Source organism: Lithobates pipiens, unplaced genomic scaffold (assembly GCF_037356315.1).
Source record: "Lithobates pipiens isolate NorthernLeopardFrog02 unplaced genomic scaffold, aLitPip1_a1.2 Scaffold_13, whole genome shotgun sequence".
In the NCBI taxonomy this organism is placed as follows: Eukaryota; Metazoa; Chordata; class Amphibia; order Anura; family Ranidae; genus Lithobates; species Lithobates pipiens.
Genome location: NW_027507718.1, coordinates 331,110,352 through 331,136,361, shown reverse-complemented (window position 1 = coordinate 331,136,361; position 26,010 = coordinate 331,110,352). Strand labels below are relative to the sequence as shown.

Below are 26,010 nucleotides of genomic sequence, written 5' to 3'. Positions count from 1 at the left end.
TAGCTAATTACTGGGCGATCTGCGCTTTAGCCCACGTTCACATCAGGCCGTTTTGACATGTCAAATCTCCCCCTGTTGCTGGCAACGGCACCATCTGAATCGGTGTATCGCTGACTTTTGCGGCACCACAACGATTCCCAAAAGTAGTTCCCCACACTTCTTTTGGCGACTTCGGGGGCAATTTGAATAGACATCTTTGCATGAACCCGCACAGATGTCTGTCCGATCCCACCAGAAGTTGGACTGAAATGCCAGTTTGAAATCGTGCAAAGTCAGTTGAATTCGCACAATTTCAAACTGGCACTCAGTGTGAACGTGGGCTGAAAGCATTCACCTTTACAGACAATCTGTAACTGCATCACAAGGACGGAGCTGATGATCCGAAATAGTCTGGCCAGTACTGGTAGTGCTAGGCGGAGAGGAGGGAATGTAGCGGGGATTTCAAATCTGCAGACCGTTGGAGTGACTTGCCAGGAGCCTTGAGAGCTCAGGATCATTGAAGGTAAGTACAGTAGGGACCAGGGAGGTGGGGAGAGCATCCAGTGAGAGGGTTAAAGATCTTCTATAAAGGGAAACTTGCACTTTTTAAGTTTTAATTTTGGGATCAGTGATGTCATTAAAGTGTAACCTTGTCTAGCCTAAAAGTCTCTCAGATAATAAAATTGCTGGAGTGACCGCACCAAGACCTGTCTTCACGACTAATCACTGTGGGAAAAGGAGAACAGTTGGGACTTTATATGAGGCGGTGACCTGGTAAAGTCAATTGCCTCCACCCCTATCTATATGTCAAAAAAAGGGGGAAGGGGATTGGGACTTTGAATGAAGCACATAGGTATAAAGAATTCAGTTTATTATATAAATTAACATACAAACGCATAATCATGAGTAAGTGTACATCCAATACAATTATAATAACTGGTACAATTCATAAAAATTTATATCTATACATACAATATAGATGGGTTGCCACATGATTATAAACGATTAATATAAAAAATTATACATACTGACAGATATCAATTGAATCATAGGGACAGGGTATATAATAGCTCTATGCATTTCGTAGATTGATCAACTCTTCAGGAGCATGCGCATGAGTTCAATAACAAATATAATAGAAGGGAGTTGCTGTATGGTCTGATCCTACCCAAGGAAAAAAGAAAAATCATAAAATTAAATTAATGAAATTAAAATAAAATATAAAAACTCCACTCTCTACCATACTTACAAGGATGACTATATAATAAATGTGTGGCACTGTAGATCGGGGACCCCCAAAGGGGGGCATCTCCAACGGCAGCTGAGGTGGTGTGAGTGGCCTGCCTTCCAGCAAGAAAATCATCCAGGGGAGACAGATTTCCAGAAATTGAAGTAGTAAGGGTGACCATAAGTGCTGAGGCCATCGATGAAGGACTCCTGAAAAAATATATAATAACCAATAACATTTTATAAGCAATAACGCCTAGAATAGTTGATCCAGCGAATATCCAGTTGCTTCCTGAGGCATCAAGAAGGATTTTTTTTCTCTGCTCGAGCAAATTGGACCATGCTTTGTTGGGGGGGGGGGCATTTTTGGCTCCCTCTGGTACAACTGTGGGTGAAAGATTGTTTATATGGAGGTTTTTTATTTCGATTTTTTTTTTTTTTTTGCTATTGGTTGAACTAGTTTGCCTTTCTTCAACCTGACTAACTTTAACTATGGCACGTTTTCCTCCACTGTCCCCTTCCAGGACAGAACAGTTGCATGCTATGTGGAAATGTTAAAAATGTTTTTAGACTGCATTCACATTTTAGCATTTTGAATCGCGGGCAGATTTGCCTCCATTCTGCCCGTGATTTGAATGCGCTGATGTGTGATTGACAAATTATAGGACTCCAGATTTGAGATTCTATTGATTTGAATGACACCTAAAATTGCGTTGCGGGTCTGCCGCGCTATAAATCGCACTGCAATCGCGGCAACCCACATCACGTGAATGATGTCGCCCCAAAAGTAGCTGCTGAACTTTTTTTTTTGGGCGACATGCTTCACATGATGCAGGTTGCCGCGATTGCAGTGCGATTTATCGCGGCAGACCCACAATGCAATTTTAGGTGTCGCTCAAATGGGAGTCCCGCTATTTTTCATTCGCTCATCGATGCTTTAAAATCGTGGGCAGAATCGCGGCAAATCTACCCCTGATTCAAAACGCTGAAGTGTGAATGCAATCTTAACGGCATAGTCCCTAAATCTTACTATAGGTAGAGTGTTTCTACTGCTATTTGCCTTTCAGATGACTAAAAATTCTGTTTATTTTAAAATTCCCTTGGACCTACCACATGCAGGAAAAGATTTTATTATGTAATCATAGGTCAGAACAGCCAGAGGATAATACATGCTTCTTTTCTTTCCAGCTTGATTGTTGACACACAAATAAACTAGAAGATAAACAGCAAGTGTGGTAGGGCAGTTTGTGAAGTGTTTTTCATTCTTTAATTGGATCCATCAGAAAATATTTTGCTGCTAAGACATTTTTCTACTTTGTAGGGTTCAATAGCCATGTCACATCTGATATACAATTATGATTTGGCACCAGAATCCCTTTTCTGCAATTTGCAAGGATCCCCCTTTTCCTATCTTTCTAACAAATTTAACCACTACATCACCATAACACTGTACTACTCTGGGGGGTGAACAGGGATTTGTTTTTATTTTTTTGGCTAACACTTTGATCGCAGTTACACCGATGATCACTGTAACAGCAATATTATAAAAATGTCACAAATGAGTTCCATTCTTTACAGCTGTGATTTGCTATTGTGTGATGTGATTGGCCCACAGCTATCACATGGTGCAGGGTGCTGTGATGACCCAGGTAGCATGTGACAGCTGTGGGCCAATTATTATTGGAAACAGGACTCTTGTGAATGAAATTCATTCATAACAGCTTTGTTGACATTGTGATCATGTGACCGCATAGCGATCACATGGTCCCCCAGCCGATCAAAGAGGCTGTGTATCGGGAGCCACAAACTGTTGTGTCTACTGCAGGAGCAGCGCACTGCATGCCGCTAACCCAGAAGAGGCAGGATGACGTACATGTACATGATCTTCCCTGGCCATGCCATACTGTGGCCAGGCAGCAAGTGTCTATAGAAGAGCTAAACAAAAATAAGGTAAAAATTAATAGCTCTTTTAAAAGATAAAGTACTAAAAAACAGCGTTTGCTGGAATATTCATCTTCAATCCAGAGATTTCCCCCATTGTACTTTTTTTTCTGCTACTAGATGTCCTCATTCTAATGGCTATAATAATTCAACCTACTTCCTATGATTCTATGTCATCCTCAACCACCTGCAGCCTGGGACTGGACATTGAGAAAGAGAAGCAGCGCAGTAATACGCTCATCTCTCTGTCACTCTGCTTCTTCACCTTTCAGCCTGCTTCTTATCAGTACACAGACTGATTGGATCCTTGTGCCGCTTCTTCATCTCACACTTTAGCCTTTCCATGGGGACTGCAACAAGATGATACCAGCTCTGCCTAGAGTTCAGCCTTATGTTTTTTTCATGTTGTGTGGGCAAGGTAATCAGTAATATGTTTAAGTTTTTAATACATCTAAGGCCCCTTTCTCATGGGGTGGACTCTGCCTGCTCAGCAGTGAATCTGTTCGCTGATCCCCGCTAAGCAGGCGGATGCCTGGTCCATGTATGCTTATGCAAAGCAGACACAGTCCGCTGTCCTCTATGGGCAGTCAGATGTAAACGAACCACATATATGTTTACACCCAATGGCCATCTGATCCGCCAGATGAATGGGGAACAGATCCCCATTTGTCTGTTTTTAGCAGTCCGGATCGGATTAGATGTTGGCGGGTGTCGATTGCACATGTCCGTTAACACCCACCGCTCCATAGCATGCAATGGATGGTCCCACCCATTTGAATAGAGTCTTAAAGGGATCACAGTACTCCCATGACTATAAATTTATTTACTTTGTTGTTCAAAAGAACTCTTTGTTCAAACAGCAGTTTTATCTGTGATCTGTTTTTATCTGTTCTGTCCTGATTTGCTCCCACTTCATTTCTGTTTTTAATAACTTTTTTTTTTTAAACGAACTTGGATCCTAATGTTCATTTCTGTATGCTTTTGCAGGAAGGTGTTAAATGCAAATATCAAGTGTAATAGTATTTTTATTGGTCTGAGATGACCTCCATGTTTGAAAATGTCAATATGTCTCCAGCTATCCAAACATTGTTGTGCCTGCCATTGCCCCCTTCTGCGTTTAACATAAAAAGTTTTTTTTTTTTTTAATGTGTGACAGGTACATTAGGCTGGGACTTGATATGCATTGCTAATACAAACATTGGAAGGTTGCGACCACATAACATGGATGAGATGCGTTCCCATTTTGTAATAAAAAGGACTTGTTGCAGTGCTGGTAGCATTTTCAGTTTACTCATGTCTCACAGCGCACAACCGAAATAGCTTTTTTGGTGATATTTCTAGCCCACAGGGGATTTACTTTATATGCATTTTCCTTTTAAGATGTAGACTCTTCCTGAGTAGGCTGAATATGAAAATAAATGGTAAAATGGAAGCTGGGTACACACAGCTGTGTGCCTGTCCGTGTGAGTGATGTCTGGCTGAAAACTATTTGTAGCTAGAGAGTCTGCATGTATGTTTAGGTTACTGATAATAACATTTTTATAGGACTGCTTTTCCCAGCAGGGTGCAAGTTTTTAAACAGTTCTGCAATTAAGGATTTAAGCTATAAAATGCCAGACACAATTGACTTTATTTAAAGGGCAATTTCAAGTGATGTTGAAGGTTCGGTGTTAGGAGAATAAATAAACGTGTCATACTTATCTGCCATGATCCTCTCCTTCAACGGTCCCCCCCCCCCCCCACTGGTGCTCCTCCCTCTTGACCAGTTTCCCCAATAGCAAGACGCTTGCTATGGGGGGATTGTTGCATGCTCGCTCCTCAGCCCTGCTCTATGTGTCAATAAGACACAAAGAGCCGGGGCCCTGACCCACCCCCACGCTCTCATTGGCTCACTGCTGTGATTTACTGTCTCAGCAAATGAGGAGAAAGACCCGGGACAGACGAGGCTCCTGTGCACATCGCTGAATCGAGAGGGGGCTTAGGTGAGTATTGGGGGAGGGCTGAGGAGGGAGCAGCACACAGACGTTTGTTACCTTCATGCATAATGCATGAAGGTAGAAAAACCTTCAGGCTTAACAACTACTTTCCAGCTAACTTCTGGTGGGGCAAGGGCTAGTAATATGTACTCAGTTTTTGGTCTTTTAATCCAAACAACCTCCTTATGATTGCTCCAGTTAATGGTCATATTTATTAACCAGTAAATGTGATATTCGACACACATTCACAGTTGAAAGGAGGAATGGATGAACATGTCTCCCCTTGTCCATTCACAGAATACCTTGTGTTCTGTGAACCAAAAAATGCAGGGCTTTTTTGTGAATAGACCAGGGGAAAGGAAAGGCTATTTTGCGAGAGGTAACTTAAATGAAAAGTACAGCCAAAGCTTGTTTGGCTGTACTTCTCCTGTGAATCACAGGAGTGCAGTGCATTCTGCACTGCTGTGACCCATTTTAGCAGACCTCAGCCTGATGAAGGAGCACGCACGCTCCGAACGCATGCCTGCTGGCCCTGTGCCCTACATCCGGTGATGTCTCAGCCAACGTGGAGCCGACTGCTAGCTTGACTCGGAGCCTTAGAAACCCCTGCAGCTAGTGAGACAGCAGCAGCACCCCACGCCGCTGGCTATCTGGATCAGGACTACACAGCAAGCCTCCCCTTGTGACTAGCCTTTTTAACCCTTACCCTGTGAGTTAATTCTTATTTTAATTTTTTTATCTTAATAAATTCATCATTTAATCTTTTTAATATACTGCACTCAGAAGAGCGCCGCTGTTCTCTACAATATGAAGTCTGGTCCAGGCTGTGAAAGGAGCCCGACAATATGGTCAGGATCCACTCACAACCATGGAATGGCACCTGGCTCAACCTTTCAGCAGAGCCTGGGTCAGCCGCTCCTGCCCCCTTCCACAGCTCAGCGCTCAAGTGGGCGTTGGGGGAGGGGGCGCAGAGCAGCAGCTCACAAAGCTTTGGGAACAGAGTGATCAGCATTGTTTGATTGCTCAATTCTCAGTCTTAGAGCCAGTAGGGGAAAAATGGGGCATCGGACCAATGCTTCATCCACCTGGGTAAGTATAATTCTTGGGGGGAAAAAAAGTCCCATACTTCTGTTTTAAGCAGTTTTAATCCAAATGCAAACATTTCTGATATTGCAGCTTACCAAATCTTACATGTGATAGCTGCAATAGTTTTCTTTTTTAGGCTTTATTTCTGCTATTTTCATCTGGTGATCCAGCTAGTAAGTCTGTTTTTCAAAAGAACAAACTCTCTTCCAGATGTATTCGTTTACAGCAGCCTTTCTCAAGCTTTTCAACACCGATGAACCCTTGAATTAACATTCCAGTCTCCGGCAATCCCTGCTAAAAATGACTAAATCTGCAATTCACAGTACATTAATGTGATGGTCAATGGGAAGAATGTGCCTTGCACTTCTGATCATTGGGAAGAATAACCCCCTTCCCGATCGCTAAAAAGATCAATGTTGTGAGCAGGAACTTATCTGAGAGGCAGAAGTTACTCATTGCTCTGGGAATAGGGAGAAGATAAGCCTTTCAACACTCACAGGGATGCTTGTAATGATCAACGATGATTTAGTTATGTAAACCAGTGGTCATCAATCCTGTCCTCAGAACCCACTAACAGACCAGGTTTTATGTATTATCTTGGGGAGATGAAGACTAGAATACTGCAATCACTGAGCAGCAAATGATATCACCTGTGATGTATTTCAGTTACCTTGCAAACCTGGCCTGTTAGTGGGCAGGGTTGATGACTACTGATGTAAACCTTTTCCTAAAAGGAATTAGCAATGCTGCTATTTGCTGTGCTCCTTCATCCATAATGGGGGAGTGGGGAAACAGATCACCAGGTGAAAACAGAAGGGAACCCCCCCCCCCCCAAAAAAAAAGTGCAGCCATCATATTGGTAAGCTACTATATATTCTTTTTTTTGGGTTTAATGCTGCTTTATTTCACTTGTGGCCTTATGAAAATAAACGTTTTCCCCGTGCATAGTGTCACTTGTGAAGGGTAAGGGTTAAACACAGAGACGTAATTAGAGCCTTCAGGGCCACAGTGCAAGAAATCACAAGGAGCTCCCCCACGATGGCAAAATACCAGGGCCTGATAGCAAGTTTGACCTTTGTGACCCTGGTAGTTCCACCGCTGGTGTCGCGAGTTTTTATTTTGGTAGTTTTATGGTAGTTTTCCACTATCTCGTTCTCTGAGATCAAACTTTTCCAGGGAAGATCCAGGGAAAAGGCAATCTCTGTTTTGAGCATTAGACTGATTACTGGCTCAGGGGGTGATCATACAGATCCCCATTGGCTCAGAAAGCCTGGACTTTCAGGTTACGGGATTGTCCTGTCCGGATCCAATCCGACAATCCCACAGCCGTGGACTATATCAATCTCCAAGAGGGCACCAAGAGTCTTGCAGCGCAGACAGACGTGAACCATATTCTAACTTTGGCAGAAAGGAATGTTCTGTGCCTATCGGCAGTCTTCATTCTGGGAGTAGAGAATTGGCAGGAGGACTACCTGAGTCCCAGCCAGCAGTTATTCCTGGGGAAGTGGTCTCTTCACTCCGACATTTTTTTGGGCTGTTTGCCAAAGATGGGGGACTCCGGACATAGATCTTCTAGTGTCAGAATTCAACATGAAGTTAGTCAACCTTGTGTCCAGGACAAGGGATCCACTTGCATGCGGAACAGATGCTTTGGTGACCCCGTGGGATCAGTTCTCACTGATCTATGCATTTCCCACTATTCAGTTGCTGCCTCGACTTCTTTGCAGAATTGAGCTGGAAAGAAAGCCGATAATTCTGGTAGCACCAGCATGGCCCAGAAGGTCATGGTATGCAGAAATTGTAAAGATGGCAGTGGAGGATCCATGGTCCCTTCCACTACGGCCAGACCTACTCTTACAGGGGCTGATATTCCATCCTACCTTACGAACCCTAAATTTAATGGCTTGGCTATTGAAACCCACATTCTTAAGAAACGTGTGCTTTCTGGGTCAGTTATTTCTACCTTGATTAATGCAAGGGAGCCAGGTTCCAGAACTATATATTATAGTGTCTGGAGGGCATATGTTTCCTAGTGCGAATCCAAGGGTTGGCACCCCCAGAGGTATATCGTAGGCAGAATTCTTGCCTTTCTACGATTTAGGGGTAGAGATGAAGTTGGCCTTGAGTACTATTAAGGGCCAAGTCTCATCTTTATCGGTCTTATTTCAAAGACCGCTTACTACACATTCTTTAGTATGGGGTTTTATGCAAGGGGTGATATGGATTAATCCGTCAGTCAGATCACCTTTGAACCCTCGGAAATTGAATTTAGTTTTGTCAGTGTTACAAAAACAGCTATTTGAACCGATACAACATATTCCCTTAATCCTTCTAACAAGGAAGTTGGTGTTCTTTGGTTACTATATCCTCAGCAAGGAGGGTTTCGGAATTAGCTGCTCTTTCTTGTAAAGAGCCATACTTGATTATTCATGAGGACAGAGTGATGTTGCACCTTTGACCAGATTTTTTGCCAAAATTGGTCTCAGGTTTTCACCTGAACCAAGATATTGTCCTGCCATAATTTTTTTTTAAAACCATGTTCCAGGGAAGAAAAATTACTACATTGTCTTGATGTGGTGAGAGCGGTCAAAGTCTATTTAAAGATGACTGCTCAGATTCAGAAGACTGATGTCTTCTTTATTCTGCCCGAAGGTCCTAAGAAAGGACAGGCAACATCGAAATCTACTGTCGCTAAGTGGTTTCGGCAGGTTATAAGTCAGACTTATAATTTAAGGGGTAAGATTCCACCTGTTCAAGTCAAAGCGCACTCTACCACGTCAGTTATTGCTTCTTGGGTAGTGCGTCACCAGGCCTCCATGGCTCAGATCTGTAAGGGCGCACCTTGATCTTCAGTACATACATTCGCCAAATTTTATCAGGGGGATGTAAGGAGGCATGAGGATATCGCCTTCAGGCACAGTGTGCTGCAGGCAGCAGTATAAGTCCTCAAGTCTGGGGGTGCCCTATAGGTTGTTTCTCACTCCCTTCAAATGGCATTGCTATGGGACGTCCCACATGGTGATTACTATGGTGCTTTGTGTCCCATGATGTACGATAAAGAAAATAGGATTTTTATAACAGCTTACCTGTAAAATCCTTTTCTTGGAGTACATCATGGGACACAGAAGTCCCTCCCCTCATTTTGGGGTTTAGGTATATTGCTTTGCTACAAAAACTGAGGTACTCCTAGAAGGAGGAGGGGTTATATAGGGAGTGAACTTCCTATATTGGGTATACCAGTGTCCATCACCTGAAGGTGCCTATATACCCACATAGTGATTACTATGGTGCTCTGTGTCCCACTATGTACTCCAAGAAAAGGATTTTATAGGTAAGCTGTTATAAAAATCCTATTATTATTATATCTTTTCATGTAACAACACTGAAGAAATTACACTTTTCTAGAATGTAAAGTAGTGGGTGTACAGCTTGTGTAACAGTGTAAATTTGTTGTCCCCTCAAAATAGCTCAACACACAGCCATTAATGTCTAAATGGCTGGCAATAAAAGTGAGTACACCCCTAAGTAAAAATGTCCAAATTGGGACAAATTTAGCCATTTTCCCTCGCCGGTGCCATGTGACTCGTTCGTGTAACAAGGTCTGAGGTGTGAATGGGAAGCAGGTGTGTTTAATTTGGTGTTATCATTCTTAGGCCGCGTACACACGGGCGGATTGTCTGGCCAACTAAGTTCGTCAGACAATCCGACAGACAGTCCGTCCTACTTTTGAATGAACGGACTTGACCACACACGATGAACAGACAGTCCGCTGAAAGCTTGCGCGATGACGTGTACAGCACGTACGACGGGACTAGAAATACGACGTCCAATACACTGCAATGCAACCTTCGGCCGTGTAAATCCTTTCTGAGCATGCGCCATACTTAGTCCGTCCAACTTGCCTACTCACGAGCGGACTGTCCGCTGAAACCAAGTTTGGACGGACTGTATTACGGAAATTCCGAAAGACTTAGTCCGCCAGACTGTCCACTGAAAAAGTCCGCTGAAGCCCACACACGAGCGGATTGTTCGCTGAAACACGTTTCAGCGGACTAAGTTGGACAGACAGTCCGCCCGTGTGTACGCAGCCTAAGTCTCTCATACTGGTCACTGAAAGTTCAACATGGCACCTCATGGCAAAGAATTCTCTGAGGATCTGGAAAAAAAATTGTTGCTCTACATAAAGATGGCCTAGGCTATAAGAAGATTGCCAAGACTCTGAAAATGAGCAGCAGCATGGAGGCCAAGACCATACAGCAGTTTAACAGGACAGGTTCCACTCAAAACAGGCCTTGCTATGTTCGTCCAAAGAAGTTGAGTGCATGTGCTCAGCGTCATATCCAGAGGTTGTCTTTGGGAAATAGACTTATGGGTGCTGCCCGCTTTTCTACAGAGGTTGAAGGGATGGATGGTCAGCCTGTCAGTGCTCAGACCATACGCCGCACACTGCATCAAATTGACTTCCATGGCTGTCGTCCCAGATGGAAGTCTCTTCTAAAAATGATGGACAAGAAAGCCTGCAAACAGTTTGCTGAAGAGAAGCAGACTAAGGACATGGATTACTAGAACCATGTCCTGTGGTCTGATGAGACCAAGATAAACATATACGCCTCCAAGATGACCACTGTCTTGTTGAAGAAGCTGAGGCATGTCTCCAGACCTAAACCCTATTGAGCATCTGTGGGGCATCCTCAAAAGGAAAGTGGAGGAGCGCAAGGTCTCTAACATCAACCAGCTTCATTATGTCATCATGGAGGAGTGGAAAAGGACTTCAGTGGTAACCTGTGAAGCTCTGCTAAACTCCATGCCCAAGAGGGTTAAGGCAGTGCTGGAAAATAATGGTGGCCACACAAAATATTGACACTTTGGGCCCAATTTGGACATTTTCACTTAGGGGTGTACTCACTTTTGTTGCCAGTGGTTTAGACATTAATGGCTGTCTGAGTTATTTTGAGGGGACAACAAATTTACACTGTTATACAAGCTGTACACTACTTTACATTGTAGCAAAGTGTAATTTCTTCAGTGTTGTCGCATGGAAAGATATAATAAAATATTTACAAAAATGTGAGGGGTGTACTCACTTTTGTGAGATACTGTACATGTGATGATTGGCACATTTTACTTGGCTTCTTATGGAAAATCAGCATGTTGTTTATTCCCTCTTGGAGTTAAAACGTGTCAGGATTTCTTTGCCTAAGCCTTCATGTACACGAGACGCAGATGCAAACTCTGCTGGACACATGTTTTTAAAAGCTGAAACCGGTGTTTAGAAACGCACGTGTTACCGCGATTTAGTGCCGTTTTACCGCATTTTACTGCATTTGCGTCTAGAAGTGTTTAGATAAGCTAACATCATATACCCTCCCCAGCTCAAAAAACAGTATTAACTATTTCAGCAATTTTGTGAGACCAGAGTGAGTAGCAGCAGCTGTGAGAGCAGCAGTGTACTTGTATTTAGCGTGTCACGGCAACTGCCACAAGTTGTGGATTGTCCACTTGCCACATCACCTGCCACAAGTTGTGGATTGTCCACTTGCCACGTCACTTGCCACATCACCTGCCATGTCACTTGCCACGTCACTTGCCACAAGTTGTGGATTGTCCACTTGCCACGTCACTTGCCACCTGCCATGTCACTTGCCACAAGTTGTGGATTGTCCACTTGCCACGTCACCTGCCACAAGTTGTGGATTGTCCACTTGCCACGTCACCTGCCACGTCCCGTCAGGTCACTTGCCCCTTCACCTGCCACGTCACCTGCACAAGTTGTGGATTGTCCACTTGCCACATCACCTGCCACATCACTTGCCACAAGTTGTGGATTGTCCACTTGCCACGTCACCAGCCACTTCACCTGCCACGAGTTGTGGAATGTCCACTTGCCACGTCACTTGCCACGTCACCTGCCACGTCACCTGCCACAAGTTGTGGATTGTCCACTTGCCATGTCACTTGCCACTTCACCTGCCACGAGTTGTGGAATGTCCACTTGCCATGTCACTTGCCACATCACCTGCCACGTCACCTGCCACAAGTTGTGGATTGTCCACTTGCCACATCACCTGCCAGGTCACTTGACACGTCACCTGCCACAAGTTGTGGATTGTCCACTTGCCATGTCACTTTCCACTTCACCTGCCACGTCACTTGCCACAAGTTGTGGATTGTCCACTTGCCACGTCACTTGCCACAAGTTGTGGATTGTCCACTTGCCAAGTCACTTGCCACGTCACCTGCCACAAGTTGTGGATTGTCAACTTGCCACGTCACCTGCCAGGTCACTTGCCATGTCACCTGCCGCAAGTTGTGGATTGTCCACTTGCCACATCACCTGCCAGGTCACTTGACACGTCACATGCCACAAGTTGTGGATTGTCCACTTGCCATGTCACTTGCCACTACACCTGCCACGTCACTTGCCACAAGTTGTGGATTGTCCACTTGCCACATTACTTGCCACCTGCCATGTCACTTGCCACAAGTTGTGCATTGTCCACTTGCCACATCACCTGCCATGTCACCTGCCACAAGTTGTGGATTGTCCACTTGCCACGTCACTTGCCACTTCACCTGCCACATCACTTGCCACAAGTTGTGGATTGTCCACTTGCCACGTCACCTGCCACAAGTTGTGGATTGTCCACTTGCCATGTCACCTGCCAGGTCACTTGCCACGTCACCTGCCACAAGTTGTGGATTGTCCACTTGCCACGTCACCTGCCACAAGTTGTGGATTGTCCACTTGCCATGTCACCTGCCAGGTCACTTGCCACGTCACCTGCCACAAGTTGTGGATTGTCCACTTGCCATGTCACTTGCCACTTCACCTGCCACGTCACTTGCCACAAGTTGGGGATTGTCCACTTGCCATGTCAATTGCCACCTGCCATGTCACTTGCCACAAGTTGTGGATTGTCCCCTTGCCACGTCACTTGCCACTTCACCTGCCACGTCACTTGCCACAAGTTGTGGATTGTCCACTTGCCACGTCACTTGCCACCTGCCATGTCACAAGTTGTGGATTGTCCACTTGCCACGTCACCTGCCACAAGTTGTGGATTGTCCACTTGCCACGTTACCTGCCACAAGTTGTGGATTGTCCACTTGCCACGTTACCTGCCACAAGTTGTGGATTGTCCACTTGCCACGTCACCTGCCACAAGTTGTGGATTGTCCACTTACCACGTCATCTGCCAGGTCACTTGCCACGTCACCTGCCACAAGTTATGGATTATCCACTTGCCACATCACTTGCCACTTCACCTGCCACGTCACTTGCCACAAGTTGTGGATTGTCCACTTGCCACGTCACTTGCCACCTGCCCTGTCACTTGCCACAAGTTGTGGATTGTCCACTTGCAATTGCAATTGTTTAAAAAAAAATTTAAATGGTTTTTCATCATTTGCAATAATTTTTGAGATTTTTAATGTAAAAAAAAAGGTCACCTTTAAAAACGCTTATAAACGAAAATGCGGCAAAACGCTGTAGCGGCGTTTTGCATCTGAAACGTGGAAACTTTTGCGTCTGAAACCATTTTTTTGCTTCTGGAAAAACGAGGTTAAACGCAACTGCATAAAAATGGCAAAAAACGAGACTGTGTACATGGACACATAGGATAACATTGAATGAGTTCAGGGGCAGTTGAAAAAAGTGTCCAACTGCCTCTGAACACGCGTTTAACAGCGTCTCGTGTGCATGAAGCAAAGGTTGTAAATGTTATCTGACTACCAAATTTGTGGTTTGTTTTTAACAAGTATTGTATCATTTTGATATATTCTTGTTTTGGCTTTTTTGTAATAATAAAGTCAAATTTTTATATATATATTTGTAGTTAGGCCCCATTCACAACTGAGCGTTTTGTAGCTTGAAGCCTGAAGCTACAAAACGCTGGAGGGGAAAACATCTATTATTCTCAATGGAGATGGTTCACATCTCCACTCCAAGTCACCTGAAGCCGAACGCCTGAAGCTTAAACAAGTTCTGGACCCTTTTTTGTCGATCGAATCGGGTAGATTTGGACGTTTTTCTTCTTCTTTTTACATTGGTGACCTTTTGCCCTGCACAAAATCGCGGTAAAAAAACGATGCAAAATATTGGTAAAATCGCGTTGTTTTCTGCCTGAAAACGCTATGCTCAGGTGTGAATGGGGCCTTACTGGAGCCCAAAAAAATCCTAATCAAATGTCTTTCAAATCTATCTCTAAAAGGAAATCGAAATTTGATGTCAAAATTAACAGTGCACTACCTTAGGGGTAGTTGACTTACTACTTAAAGAAAAACAAAAAAACATGGGCCGTGGTGGATTAAGCCATAATGTGCTAGTATGCACCACATACTAGCATGTTATGAAATACTTACCTTTTAAAATAAAGCCCTCCAGCTGCATGCTGTCACTAACAGGGCTTCCATCCTCACCCGGTTTTTCTTCCAAGTTTGCGGACTGCAGCTGCTTGGGTGGCCAAGCTGCAATGGAGTCACGGCTTAAAGCACAGAGCTCTGAAAGGACAGCACAGTATGCCTTACCTTCAGCACGCATGCGCTGGTGACGTCACCGGCTGCGTCCCGTGTGAATATCTTTTAAACACCGCAAGTTTAGGAGATATTCACTGTACCTACAGCAGGTAAGTGTTATTATAGGCTTACCTGTAGATACAAGTTCAAAGAACAGGTTTACTACTGATTTAAGTTGGCCACATACTTTTCAGTTTGTTTGCACAACCTTTGTACATTCTTCTATAGATTTGCTAACCACTGTGTAGTGTGATGGCCTGCCGCATCAACCAATTTTGTTTTATACCCAATCAGCAAGGCCTGAGTGTTGCCAAATTAATGAAATTATAACACCTTCCTGCCCAGACCAATTTTGAGCTTTCAGCGCTGTCGCACTTTGAATGACAATTGCGCGGTCATGCTACACTGTACCCAAATTAAAATTAAATTATTTTTAAAAAATTTTCCCCACAAATAGAGCTTTCTTTTGGTGGTATTTGATCACCTCTATGGTTTTTATTTTTGCTAAACAAAAAAAAAAGACTGAAAATTTTGAAAAAAAAAAAGTTTTTTTTGTTTCAGTTGCAAAACTTTGTAAATAAGTAAATCTTTCTCCTTCACTGAGGTGGCACTGATGAGGTGGCACTGATGAGGTGGCACTGATGAGGTGGCACTGATGAGGTGGCACTGATGAGGTGGCACTGATGAGGTGGCACTGATAGGCGGCACTGATGGATGACACAAATAGGCACTGATAGGTGGCACAAATTGGCACGGATTGGGCATGGATAGGCGGCACGGATTGGGCATGGATAGGCGGCATGGATTGGGCATGGATAGGCGGCACGGATTGGGCATGGATAGGCGGCACAGATGGGCATGGATGGGCACTGATAGGTGGCACGGATGGGCACTGATAGGCAGCATTGTATTGTATTATATTTTACTGATGGATGCCAATCAGTGCCAAACAATAATGCATGCCAATCAGTAATGCCCATTGTGGGCACTGATTGGCATCCATTGTGGGCACTGACTGGCATCCCTGGTGGTCTAGGGGGGCATACCTGGTGCTGGGCTTCTCTGGTGGTCTGGTGGTCCAGTGTGCGCATCCTCGGGGGGGGGGGGGGGGGGGCTGCGCTGATAATCGATCAGCACTGAACCCCCCCCGTCAGAGGAGTAGCCGATCGGCTCTCCTCTACTCACGTCTAACAGAATAGGAATAGGCTCTTCCTATTTACTCTGTGACCAGCCGTGATTGGACACGGCTGATCACGTGGTAAAGAGTCTCCGTTGAGACAACAACGACGATTGCCGGGATGCGCGCCCCCGGGGGACATCATATGATGGCCGGTCAGGATTTTGAAACCACTTTGCCGCCGTCATTTTGCTATAGGGTGGGCGGCAAGTGGTTAAATTAGAGACTGATCCTGGATGATTCCTGAAAAAGCTGGAACCCACCTTTTGGAAGGGAAAAGTAGATGAAGACATCATAAATGTTATAATTCCCCATTATTTTGCACTTATTCACGTAACATGTAAAAAAAAGTACCTATTACATTGTCTTTAAAGAGGTACCTCAAAAAAGAAAACCAATAAAGCTTGTCCCTGCAAGATAGTGATTGTAAAGGTTTGAGTTTTATTTTTTTTCTAAATAACAAACGTCATGCTGTACCTCCGCTGTGCAGTTCGTTTTGCAGAGTGGCCCCCGATCCTCGACTTCTGGGGTCCCTCGGCAGCTCTCCCGGCTCCTCCCCGCATCATATAACCCCCTAGTTGAAGCGATCTCCCGGGGGGTTAGCTTGCGGGCGCTCTCCAAAGTCCAGTATTTGCGTGCATAGACACAGAATGTTGGAGTCACCCCCCCCCCCCATCCAATGTTAGTACAGCAATCTTCAGCGCTGAGCTGTTGTGTTCTGACAGGGGGGTGGCTCCCGCACCAGAACACTTCGATCAGAGCTCTCAGCCATTGGCAGAATGGGAGCAGAAGGGCTGCTGTTTTTTTGGGGTTTTTTTTAACCGGCTGATGTCTCCTGACATTTGGCCCCTGTGTACTAGGCATTAGAAGCATAATGTGCTAGTATGCATCGTATATTAGCACATTATGAAATACTTCTCTGAACATAAAACCCTCCAGCGGTGCGCTGTCACCACTGACATGTCTTCCATCTTCACCCAGTCTTCATTCTGGGTTTGTGGCCGTTTGAATGACCACTCCGCGATGACATCACTCCCGCGCCTGCACGCGGAAGTCATGGCCTCATGACTTCCGGATGGAGCGCATGCGTTGATGACATCACTGGCACTGCTAACCTAAATATCTCCTAAACTATGCACATCTGGGAGATATTTACTTTACCTATAGGTAAGCCATATAGGCTTACTTGTAGGTATAAATCAAGAAAAAGGACTTTACTACCACTTTAACCCAGTCCCTTTTCCCTAAATCTTAACCCTTCAAATTAAACTATCAAACATAAATTAACCCCCTGACTCCTAACTCCCTAAAGTGGCATACATATCTTTTTGGGGATGATACTTTAGGCCCAGGTAAGGGTAGACAACTGTTTTGTTTTTAGGTATTAAATTAGTGCCAGTTAAATCTAACAGTCCCACACTTTTTTAATAACCAGTTTTTCCTCTGTTTTTATTAGACTGTGCATGTATCTTTATCTACTCTCTGGAATCACTATCCCCAGGCAGGTCTATGAACACAAATGTTAGGTTTAGCTGCTAGCTGCATCTCAGTGGAGAAATAACGTTCAATACAGGATTTCTAACCTACGTTCCAGGGAAAAACAAGAAGGGCTGTTTTATTATCGTATTGTGCAGACTTTCCATCAAACTGGTTACCTGGGGCATGTCTTCAGGCCGCACTGGGCTCATAGAGCAGTGCTGTAAAAAATAGTGCCCTCTGCATTATTGATGACCGCTCACTGCCGCTGCTGGAAGAAAAGGACCTGGGGTGCCATGTGACCACACTAAATGCATCTCAAAAAAGGAGTATACTAAATATATATATATATATATATATATATATATATATATATATATATATATATATATATTTAAAAAAAATTTGTATGGGTGGCGCATCAGTGGTGTTGGGGGAGGACATGGTAGGACCCCGACCTGAAGTTGGGCTTTAAGGGCTGGCTTAAAGGGTAGCAATGTTACTTTGTGAGCACTCGTGAGTTTTATAAAAAGGAGCAGTAAAGTAGAATCACTATGTTGCTCTCCTAGGTGGCAGGCAGGAGTGTGTTTATATAATATTAAAATAGACATTTTATAAATGCATAAAGTCAATATAAGTGCAGAAAATGTGTATTTATTTAAGTGTAATCAATAAAATGTACTTATATACGCAGTTAACAAGCCATCACACATTGCAATATATCCAGAGATATTGGTTGTTTCAGAAAAATAGAAAGATTGAATTTGTTTAATGATTTATACATGTGTGTTGATCCTGCAGTGATTTGTGGGAACCCGCACACATGCAGCATCTTAGACATCCACTAGATGTCAGAGTTGCATTAATCTAAAGGCTGTATGCTGTGTGGTTTCAAGTTAAATCTCTTATTTTGTGTTGTGAATTCTTGCATACATGAGTTATTGATGTCTGCCAAATAAATATAATTGATAGCTAAATATTGTTTATTCATCTCAATATTTTGGTTGTACAGAATAATCAAAGTGTTTGTAAATAAGCTGAAAAGGGTTCCATTAAAAGTCTGCTGGCCAATAAATACAAATATTAAAGCGTTTATGGTAATTGACATATTTCAGAAACCTACTACTCTATCTGCCAGCCATTATTACTTTTTATGATTAACACATACATTTGCATTTAAAGGGTCAGTCAATCTAGTAGTAATATTTCAGGTATAAGTAAAGTCAGGGGAGCTGACTTGAGTCCTGTTTTTCTCTTACACACTCCAAAGATAAGACCTGTCATTGGCTGCCACCTTTCTTTTATTTCTTTCTCCAGGTTATAAGTTAAATGGAAAATCCGCATGGGAGAATGGGACCACCCTGTAACTTTTATTATCAGGTGTAAAGGCCACAGACCTCTAGCAGTAAATCATAACATCAAAGAGATTGTTAGAAGATTGGAATATCCACCTTGTGGTAAACACCTGAAAAATCTATTTTTAGGTTCATTAACCCTTAAACTGGTATTAAAGTCTTGTTTATTTTTATTTTTTTTGTTTTGTATAAAAATAACAAACATGTTATGGTAAGGGCCGGTTCACACAGGGGGCGACACGAGGCGACACGACTTGCCGTGCCGCGACCTGACAAGTCGCCCCCGTTCTGTACAATGGAACTGTTCTAAGAGGAGCGACTCGAGTTGCTCCGACTCAGAAAAAAGGTTCCTGTACTACTTTTGGGCGACCTCGGGGCGACTGGCATTGACTTCTATACAGAAGTCATTTGCAAGTCGCCGCTGAGGTCGCGGCAGGTCGCGGCGAGGCAAGTCGTGTCGCCTCGCATCGCCCCCTGTGTGAACCGGCCCTTGTTCTGTGCAGTGGTTTTGCACAGAGCAGCCCAGATCCTCCTGTCTATGACAACCAATTCGCTCCCATCTTTCATTTTTAAAGCCTAACTAAACAGGCTAAAGATTGAAGCTGATTGGCTGCCATACACAGCTGCTACAAATTCCGTCTGCTCCTCCCATGGTACATGTTGACATGAGGCAAAAAAGACCCACAAAGTCCAAGTTCACATATGTGCAGCCGCGGTTCCCAGCTTGGGGTTTGGTGAGTCCCTGTTCACCCATTCAGATGCGAATCGGGTCTGAATTTTTGCCTGAATTAGCACCTGAGCCAGACCCAAAGATGCACAGAACCCTTTTGGAATGCGGATCACACCCCCAGGAGCTGTGTAAACTGGCTCCATTGAAAACCAGGCATACTCGACTGGCATGCGAATTGGATGCGGAGAAACCACATCCAATTCATACATACGTGAACCCAGCCTTAAATTTTACCAGTGAGTATTCGTTATTTTTCTTTTATATGCCTTTCACTGGCTAGTAACATGCTGCTTGAGTTTTTGATTATACAGTTTCGTGTCTCTTAGAAATCATTACTTATCATAAAATATTTATTTCTTAGCTGGTATAACTACCCTTATCCTTTTTTTTTTTTTCATATCCGCTTTCTGAAATCCCCAGACACTGGGACTGGGCGAGGCAGGTGTACAGCCTTTGGGCCTGTGTCGATCGGTTTAAGTAAAGAAAATGCAAAACCTACTTGAAGTGGGTCTCAAGAAGTGTAGTGATGCTCTTTCATTGTTCAATGACCAAGCTGTTTTATTTAACTGCAGTAGATAATAATGAAGACATGGATGTAACAAAGCTGTCTGTAGGAATGCCTGGATCACAAAGCTTTATGAACAGAAGTCCAAATCCTTTGGAAGATAAAATAGTTCACTTCTCTTGATTTATCCATTCACAGAGAGTTTTGTTTTAAAGAAAAAGTACTAACTTTTAAAAAAATTTTTTAATAGTATTCAGTTCCCAATGAGACAAAGTACATGTAATGCTTTTTCCCATACTCCTAGATGCTCGCTAGCTGTCAGACAAAGCACCCTCCCCCTCGGCACACTTCCACCCCACACCTCAGCTAACAAGGAGTAGGTTGCTTTGCTAGCAGGCTCCTGTGTTTGGCTCCCAGCACTTTCCCAAGGCAAATATTAGCATCAAAAATGCAGAGGGAGGTGAAGCATGTCGGTAAATGTTGGGAGCCTGAGGCAGGCGCTTGCTAGCAAAGCAGTCCTCTCCTTTCTAACTGCGCTGTTGGAACGCCATACGTAAATGGTGGATGCCCTGTCCAATATCACAGAAAACATTACAGAGCACCTAGGCAGATAGGGAAAAGTACTGCAGGTACTTTGCCCAATCAAGAACAGCATAGTGTAAAAAAATAGTAATACTTTAAGTTACATTTCTGTTTTCTAAATATTCAAAGATTATCTAAAAAAGCAGAAGAAACATAATAGTTTAACAGTGTGGTTATTGTAAAGTACATAAAGAATTAAGTTATTCATCCATGTCATGTGGTTTTTCACATTTGGTTTGGAATGTGCTACCTGTGGTGTACCAGTCTTGAATATACTCTATAGTCGGGAGATGCATTTTAGTAATATCACTTATGAGGCTTGATGGCTTGACTAGCCCTTTCTAGGTTAAATGTCTGGTGTTATTTTATTACATCTCTGGCATTCACCAAATCTAGGCTACAGGCATGCACTGTCCTTTCTGCAACCACCAATTTTAACGGACTCAACTATGTAAAGGTATTTCTTTCTTTGAGTGGGTTTCATTTCCAGTAAAAAGGAGTTGTTGGTTTCCTCCACATAGAACTAATTTCTTATTCAAATAACCCTGCAACTTCAGTAGACCTGAGAAGTATCTGTTTTTCAGCACTCAGCACAGCTTATCTGTTTTCAGACCTTAATTTTGCTTTCCCCCCCCCCCCCCAGGAAACTAGTAGAGTGTTTAATATTGCATATGCTGCCACAGCGACACTTCCTAACATGTAGAATCGATCTGTACGTCTCTTGTTTAAAGTCTCCATTGTGATTTTTCATCATATTTATAGAGCTTTACACATCTGAACAGGCTAAATATATGGCTCTTATTTTTAAAAATTTGAGCCAATAAAATAAAAGCAAAAGTAGAGCTGTTGGCCACTGACGGTGGCCAATTCATTTCCTTGTTTTATACGTTTGTTTCCAGAGGGTAAAAGCTGTAACTTTATGGTCACTGTGTACATTATGGCCACGTTTGTACCCCATTTTCTTTCTTTTTTTTAATTAATAGTCCTATTCAGTATGTGTGTGTCCTTGAGACATCACATTTTAAATGTACAGTTTTGTTTACATATATACACCAATCAGCCATAATTTGCTGATAGGTTAATGGAATAGCATTGCTTATCTCTTTACAATAGCATCTGAAATACATTGGGATATATAAAGCCTAGTACACACTATCAGTCTTTTTTTTCTCTGGGTTAAATGAAACAAAACTGACAGCTCAGGTCAGGGCCGCTGTGCTAACAATCCAATGTTAGTACAACGATCTCCCCCGCTGAGCTATTGTGTGCCAACAGGGGGACGCTCCCCACTAGAACACAGGTCAACACTCTCAGCCATTGGCTGAGAGTGGTGATCCAGAGCCGGTGGGCTGCTGGTTTTCCAGCATGCTCGTCCAAAAGAAGCCGGCCGAACCGGCTGCCATACACACGGGCTGAATGTTGGCTAGCATTTGGCCCATGTGTACTAGGCTTTAGGCAGCAAGTAGTGAACAAATGCTGTCCATGTGGTTGATGTGTTGAAAGCAGAAAAAATGGGCATCGCGGTTTGATATGTATGGGCTGCATAGCCTCAGACTGATCAGGGAGCCCATGTGTCCACAGCCAAAAGCACCTACAATGGGCACATAAGCATCAGAACTTGACCACGGAGCAATGGAAAAAGGCGGCCTGGTCTGATAAATCACATTTTCTTTTACATGATGTAGATGGATGATGCATGTTTTTATCATTTTTATTCCTAAATGTGTTGCCCTTGAAGAGTATTCTCACTTTCCATCTGGAGAAAGAATTATCCTCATGACAAAGAGTGTTGGACATTCTCTCCAATGGAGCACCCACATAGCAGTAAAATATGGTGGGCTTTAATCCTTCCCCACACTATCCAAACATTTAAAACAAAGATTTAGCTATAGATATACTTTAATAAAGGAAAATAATAAAATGGTCTTATTCAAAAGTTTGCTTGTCTTTAATTCTTAATATTGTGCATTATCCCCTTTCGTATCAATGACGGCTTGCATTTTTTTGCGATATATGAAAAGCAGACCATTCTTCTTGACAAATGGCCTCCAGGTCCTGTAAATTATTTCAAGAAACAAACAAAAAAGGGCGCACCAGCTTAGGGCATTATCCCACAAGTTTACTTTATTGAGAAATTCTCATAAAATGTATTCACAAACACTCATCAAGCTACTCGTCTGTAGTTAAACAGTCCTGGACATAGTACGCTCCATAATTCAGCAACAACTTCTTCAGAGCCAAACCTTATGAATGTCCCCACTAAGTGTGTATATGTGTATATATATATATATATATATATATATATATATATATATATATATATATATATATATATATATATACACACACACACGATTATCTTTCAGGGCATGAGGATTCCAAGCTCCACCTTTGGGGTGGAAACAGACTAATAGGAGGTCTAGGGGAAAAGTGGCATTATTTGACTGTCTTAGCAAGAACTGCATGTTTCAGGTCTCCCCGAAATTACTCAATGATTTTGAAGACAGGAGATTGTGATGACCACTGCAGAACCTTGCATTTTTCTGCTTCTGCCACTGAAGAGTCAACCTGTAGGCTTTGGATCATTGTCATGTTGGACAGGCTAAGTGCATCCCATATGCAGCTTCCAAGTTGATAAACTAACATTTTCCTCCATAATGTTATGATCATTCGCTTCCTTTATCTTTCCAAAAATGTTGACCAAATTCCCTGTTTTGATGCAGCTCACACCCCAACAAAACAGCAGAGATCCACTTCTACACATCATAATAGGGATGGTATGCTTCTCTGCATAGTTCATTGGTTTGGCTGAAAAATTTTCAACCGTCTCCTTCACAACAGTCAATCAAAGGATCTACTTTTGTTAGGTGGAAGGGTGCCTATAGGGCCTGCTACGGTTTTACCAGATTCAGCAGGAATTGAGCGCAATTCAATCTGTGTATATCTTTTACCCTTTAATTAGTAGATAAGAATTAGTAATCTAATTCGGGCACTCAAAGTCACAGCAGCAATGGTTTACATGGGAGCCTTGCCTGCATCCTCTTCCATTTGGGAGCAAAACTCACCTGTATTTAATTAGCCCTTCCACTAGACTACCTATTCCTTGATATCGGCTACTTTTCTCTTTCAAAACTGACTTTTCCAGTGTCACTTGCTATATTTACATTGGGACAATTAGTGCTTCTGTCATACCATGAACTTTGACATCTGTGATTACCATATAGATCAGGTGTCTCCAAACTTTCTTAACAAAAGGCCAGATTACTGTCGATCAGACTTTAGGGAGGCTGGAATTTGGCCAGCGGAAGTTAAAAATGTCCAAGTGTCAGTGGGATTAAACAATTCCTCAACCTTGTGAAGGGAGGGGGGTGGTGTTGCGCTTCCTCTAGTATATTTTTTTGGTGTATTACCACGGTATTGCCAAAGTATTAGTTATATGTCCAACAATTGACGATAAAGTGCATAAGTGCAAAATCAGTAAATGATCTTAAATTACTTAACAAGTGTGTTAGAAAAACATAATAGTTTTAAAACAACAAAAGACAAAATAAACAATATCTAAGCAACAAAAATAAAATTGTAGCTAAAGGGTGACTATATCACTGTGCAATATATATATAAAACATAAGTGAATGGTTCATAAAGTGACTGATATGCAAACGAAATTGACTCAAAATATATAAATAACGTATACACAGATAATTTCAATCATCTAACTACAGAAATATACAGTGCGGTATTGGATTTTAGTCCTTGATCCAATGTGCAAATATTGGTGCAAACGTACAAAGTGTTTCGCTGGAACACTGTGTATAACTATCTTGGTATTAAGGTGACACTGTGCCTTTAAGTGCAGAAAATAAGTTAGATCTTCAGTGTCGTTGACACCCGTGGAAAAAATGGATGATTACCTTACTGCTGTAAGGTATACAGCGTGTAGCAGAGTAATCTTTAGGAGGAGGGGGGGGGTTCCCTTCAACTCGGTTTAATCCTGGACGTTCGTTCACTTTTAAGTGGAGCCAGGGGGATGGGAGGGGAGAGGGGTAGGGGTGATCCTTTTCTTCCTCTCTTTCACTGGGTACCTCAGATCATAGCATTCTCAATATGCATTTAAAAAAGATAAAACAGGCCCACCATGGTGTAGTATTTTAAATAAAAAAGGAACTTTTATTTACATCTGTTTAAAACACTCACATTTCTGTAGGGTAAAAACTGGCGTTGTATAAACGAGCGCCAAGCTCGTATCTCGATGCCTGAGCGTCTGTTCTGGTGTCTTAGTTAGCCTCTGGTCCTACGCGTTACGTCACGGCACGTGACTTCAGTTGAAGTTGAAGTCACATGCCGTGACGTAACGCGTAGGACCCGAGGCTAACTAAGACACCAGAACAGACGCTCAGGCATCGAGATACCAGCTCGGCGCTCGTTTATACAACGCCAGTTTTTACCCTACAGAAATGTGAGTGTTTTAAACAGATGTAAATAAAAGTTCCTTTTTCATTTAAAATACTACACCATGGTGGGCCTGTTTTATCTTTTTTAAATGCATATTGAGAATGCTATGATCTGAGGCACCCAGTGAAAGAGAGGAAGAAAAGGATCACCCCTACCCCTCTCCCCTCCCACCCCCCTGGCTCCACTTAAAAGTGAACGCACGTCCAGGATTAAACCGAGTTGAAGGGAACCCCCCCTCCTCCTAAAGATTACTCTGCTACACGCTGTATACCTTACAGCAGTAAGGTAATCATCCATTTTTTCCACGGGTGTCAACGACACTGAAGATCTAACTTATTTTCTGCACTTAAAGGCACAGTGTCACCTTAATACCAAGATAGTTATACACAGTGTTCCAGCGAAACACTTTGCACGTTTGCACCAATATTTGCACATTGGATCAAGGACTAAAATCCAATACCGCACTGTATATTTGTGTAGTTAGATGATTGAAATTATCTGTGTATACGTTATTTATATATTTTGAGTCAATTTCGTTTGCATATCAGTCACTTTATGAACCATTCACTTATGTTTTATATATATTGCACAGTGATATAGTCACCCTTTAGCTACAATTTTATTTTTGTTGCTTAGATATTGTTTATTTTGTCTTTTGTTGTTTTAAAACTATTATGTTTTTCTAACACACTTGTTAAGTAATTTAAGATCATTTGCTGATTTTGCACTTATGCACTTTATCGTCAATTGTTGGACATATAACTAATACTTTGGCAATACCGTGGTAATACACCAAAAAAATATACTAGAGGAAGCGCAACACCACCCCCCTCCCTTCACAAATTATACAAATTTGGACACGAGTTTGGTCCATACGGTGGATGCAGCACCCATTATTTTGTATACATCACAAATTCCTTTTAGCGCAGGAGTACCCACCCTACACAAATTCCTCTACCTTGGTGGTCAGATGGAGTGAGAAAATTACATGGCACCTTGGTCTGTAGAAG

The 26,010-nt window shown here is 42.8% G+C and overlaps 1 protein-coding gene across 4 annotated transcripts in view; it reads left to right on the top strand.

Moving 5' to 3' along the window:
- ANAPC10 (anaphase promoting complex subunit 10) overlaps positions 1-26,010 on the top strand; it is a 124,643-nt gene that overhangs the window by 43,555 nt on the left and 55,078 nt on the right. The window contains exon 7 of one of the 4 annotated variants that reach the window (XM_077476979.1): positions 3,032-3,088. The exons of the other annotated variants lie outside the window; for them this stretch is intronic. Within the exon in view, the coding sequence (XP_077333105.1) occupies positions 3,032-3,055 (24 nt within the window). The 3' untranslated portion in view covers positions 3,056-3,088. Of the gene's footprint in view, positions 1-3,031; positions 3,089-26,010 lie in introns of those variants that run through there. 4 annotated transcript variants of the gene reach the window in all.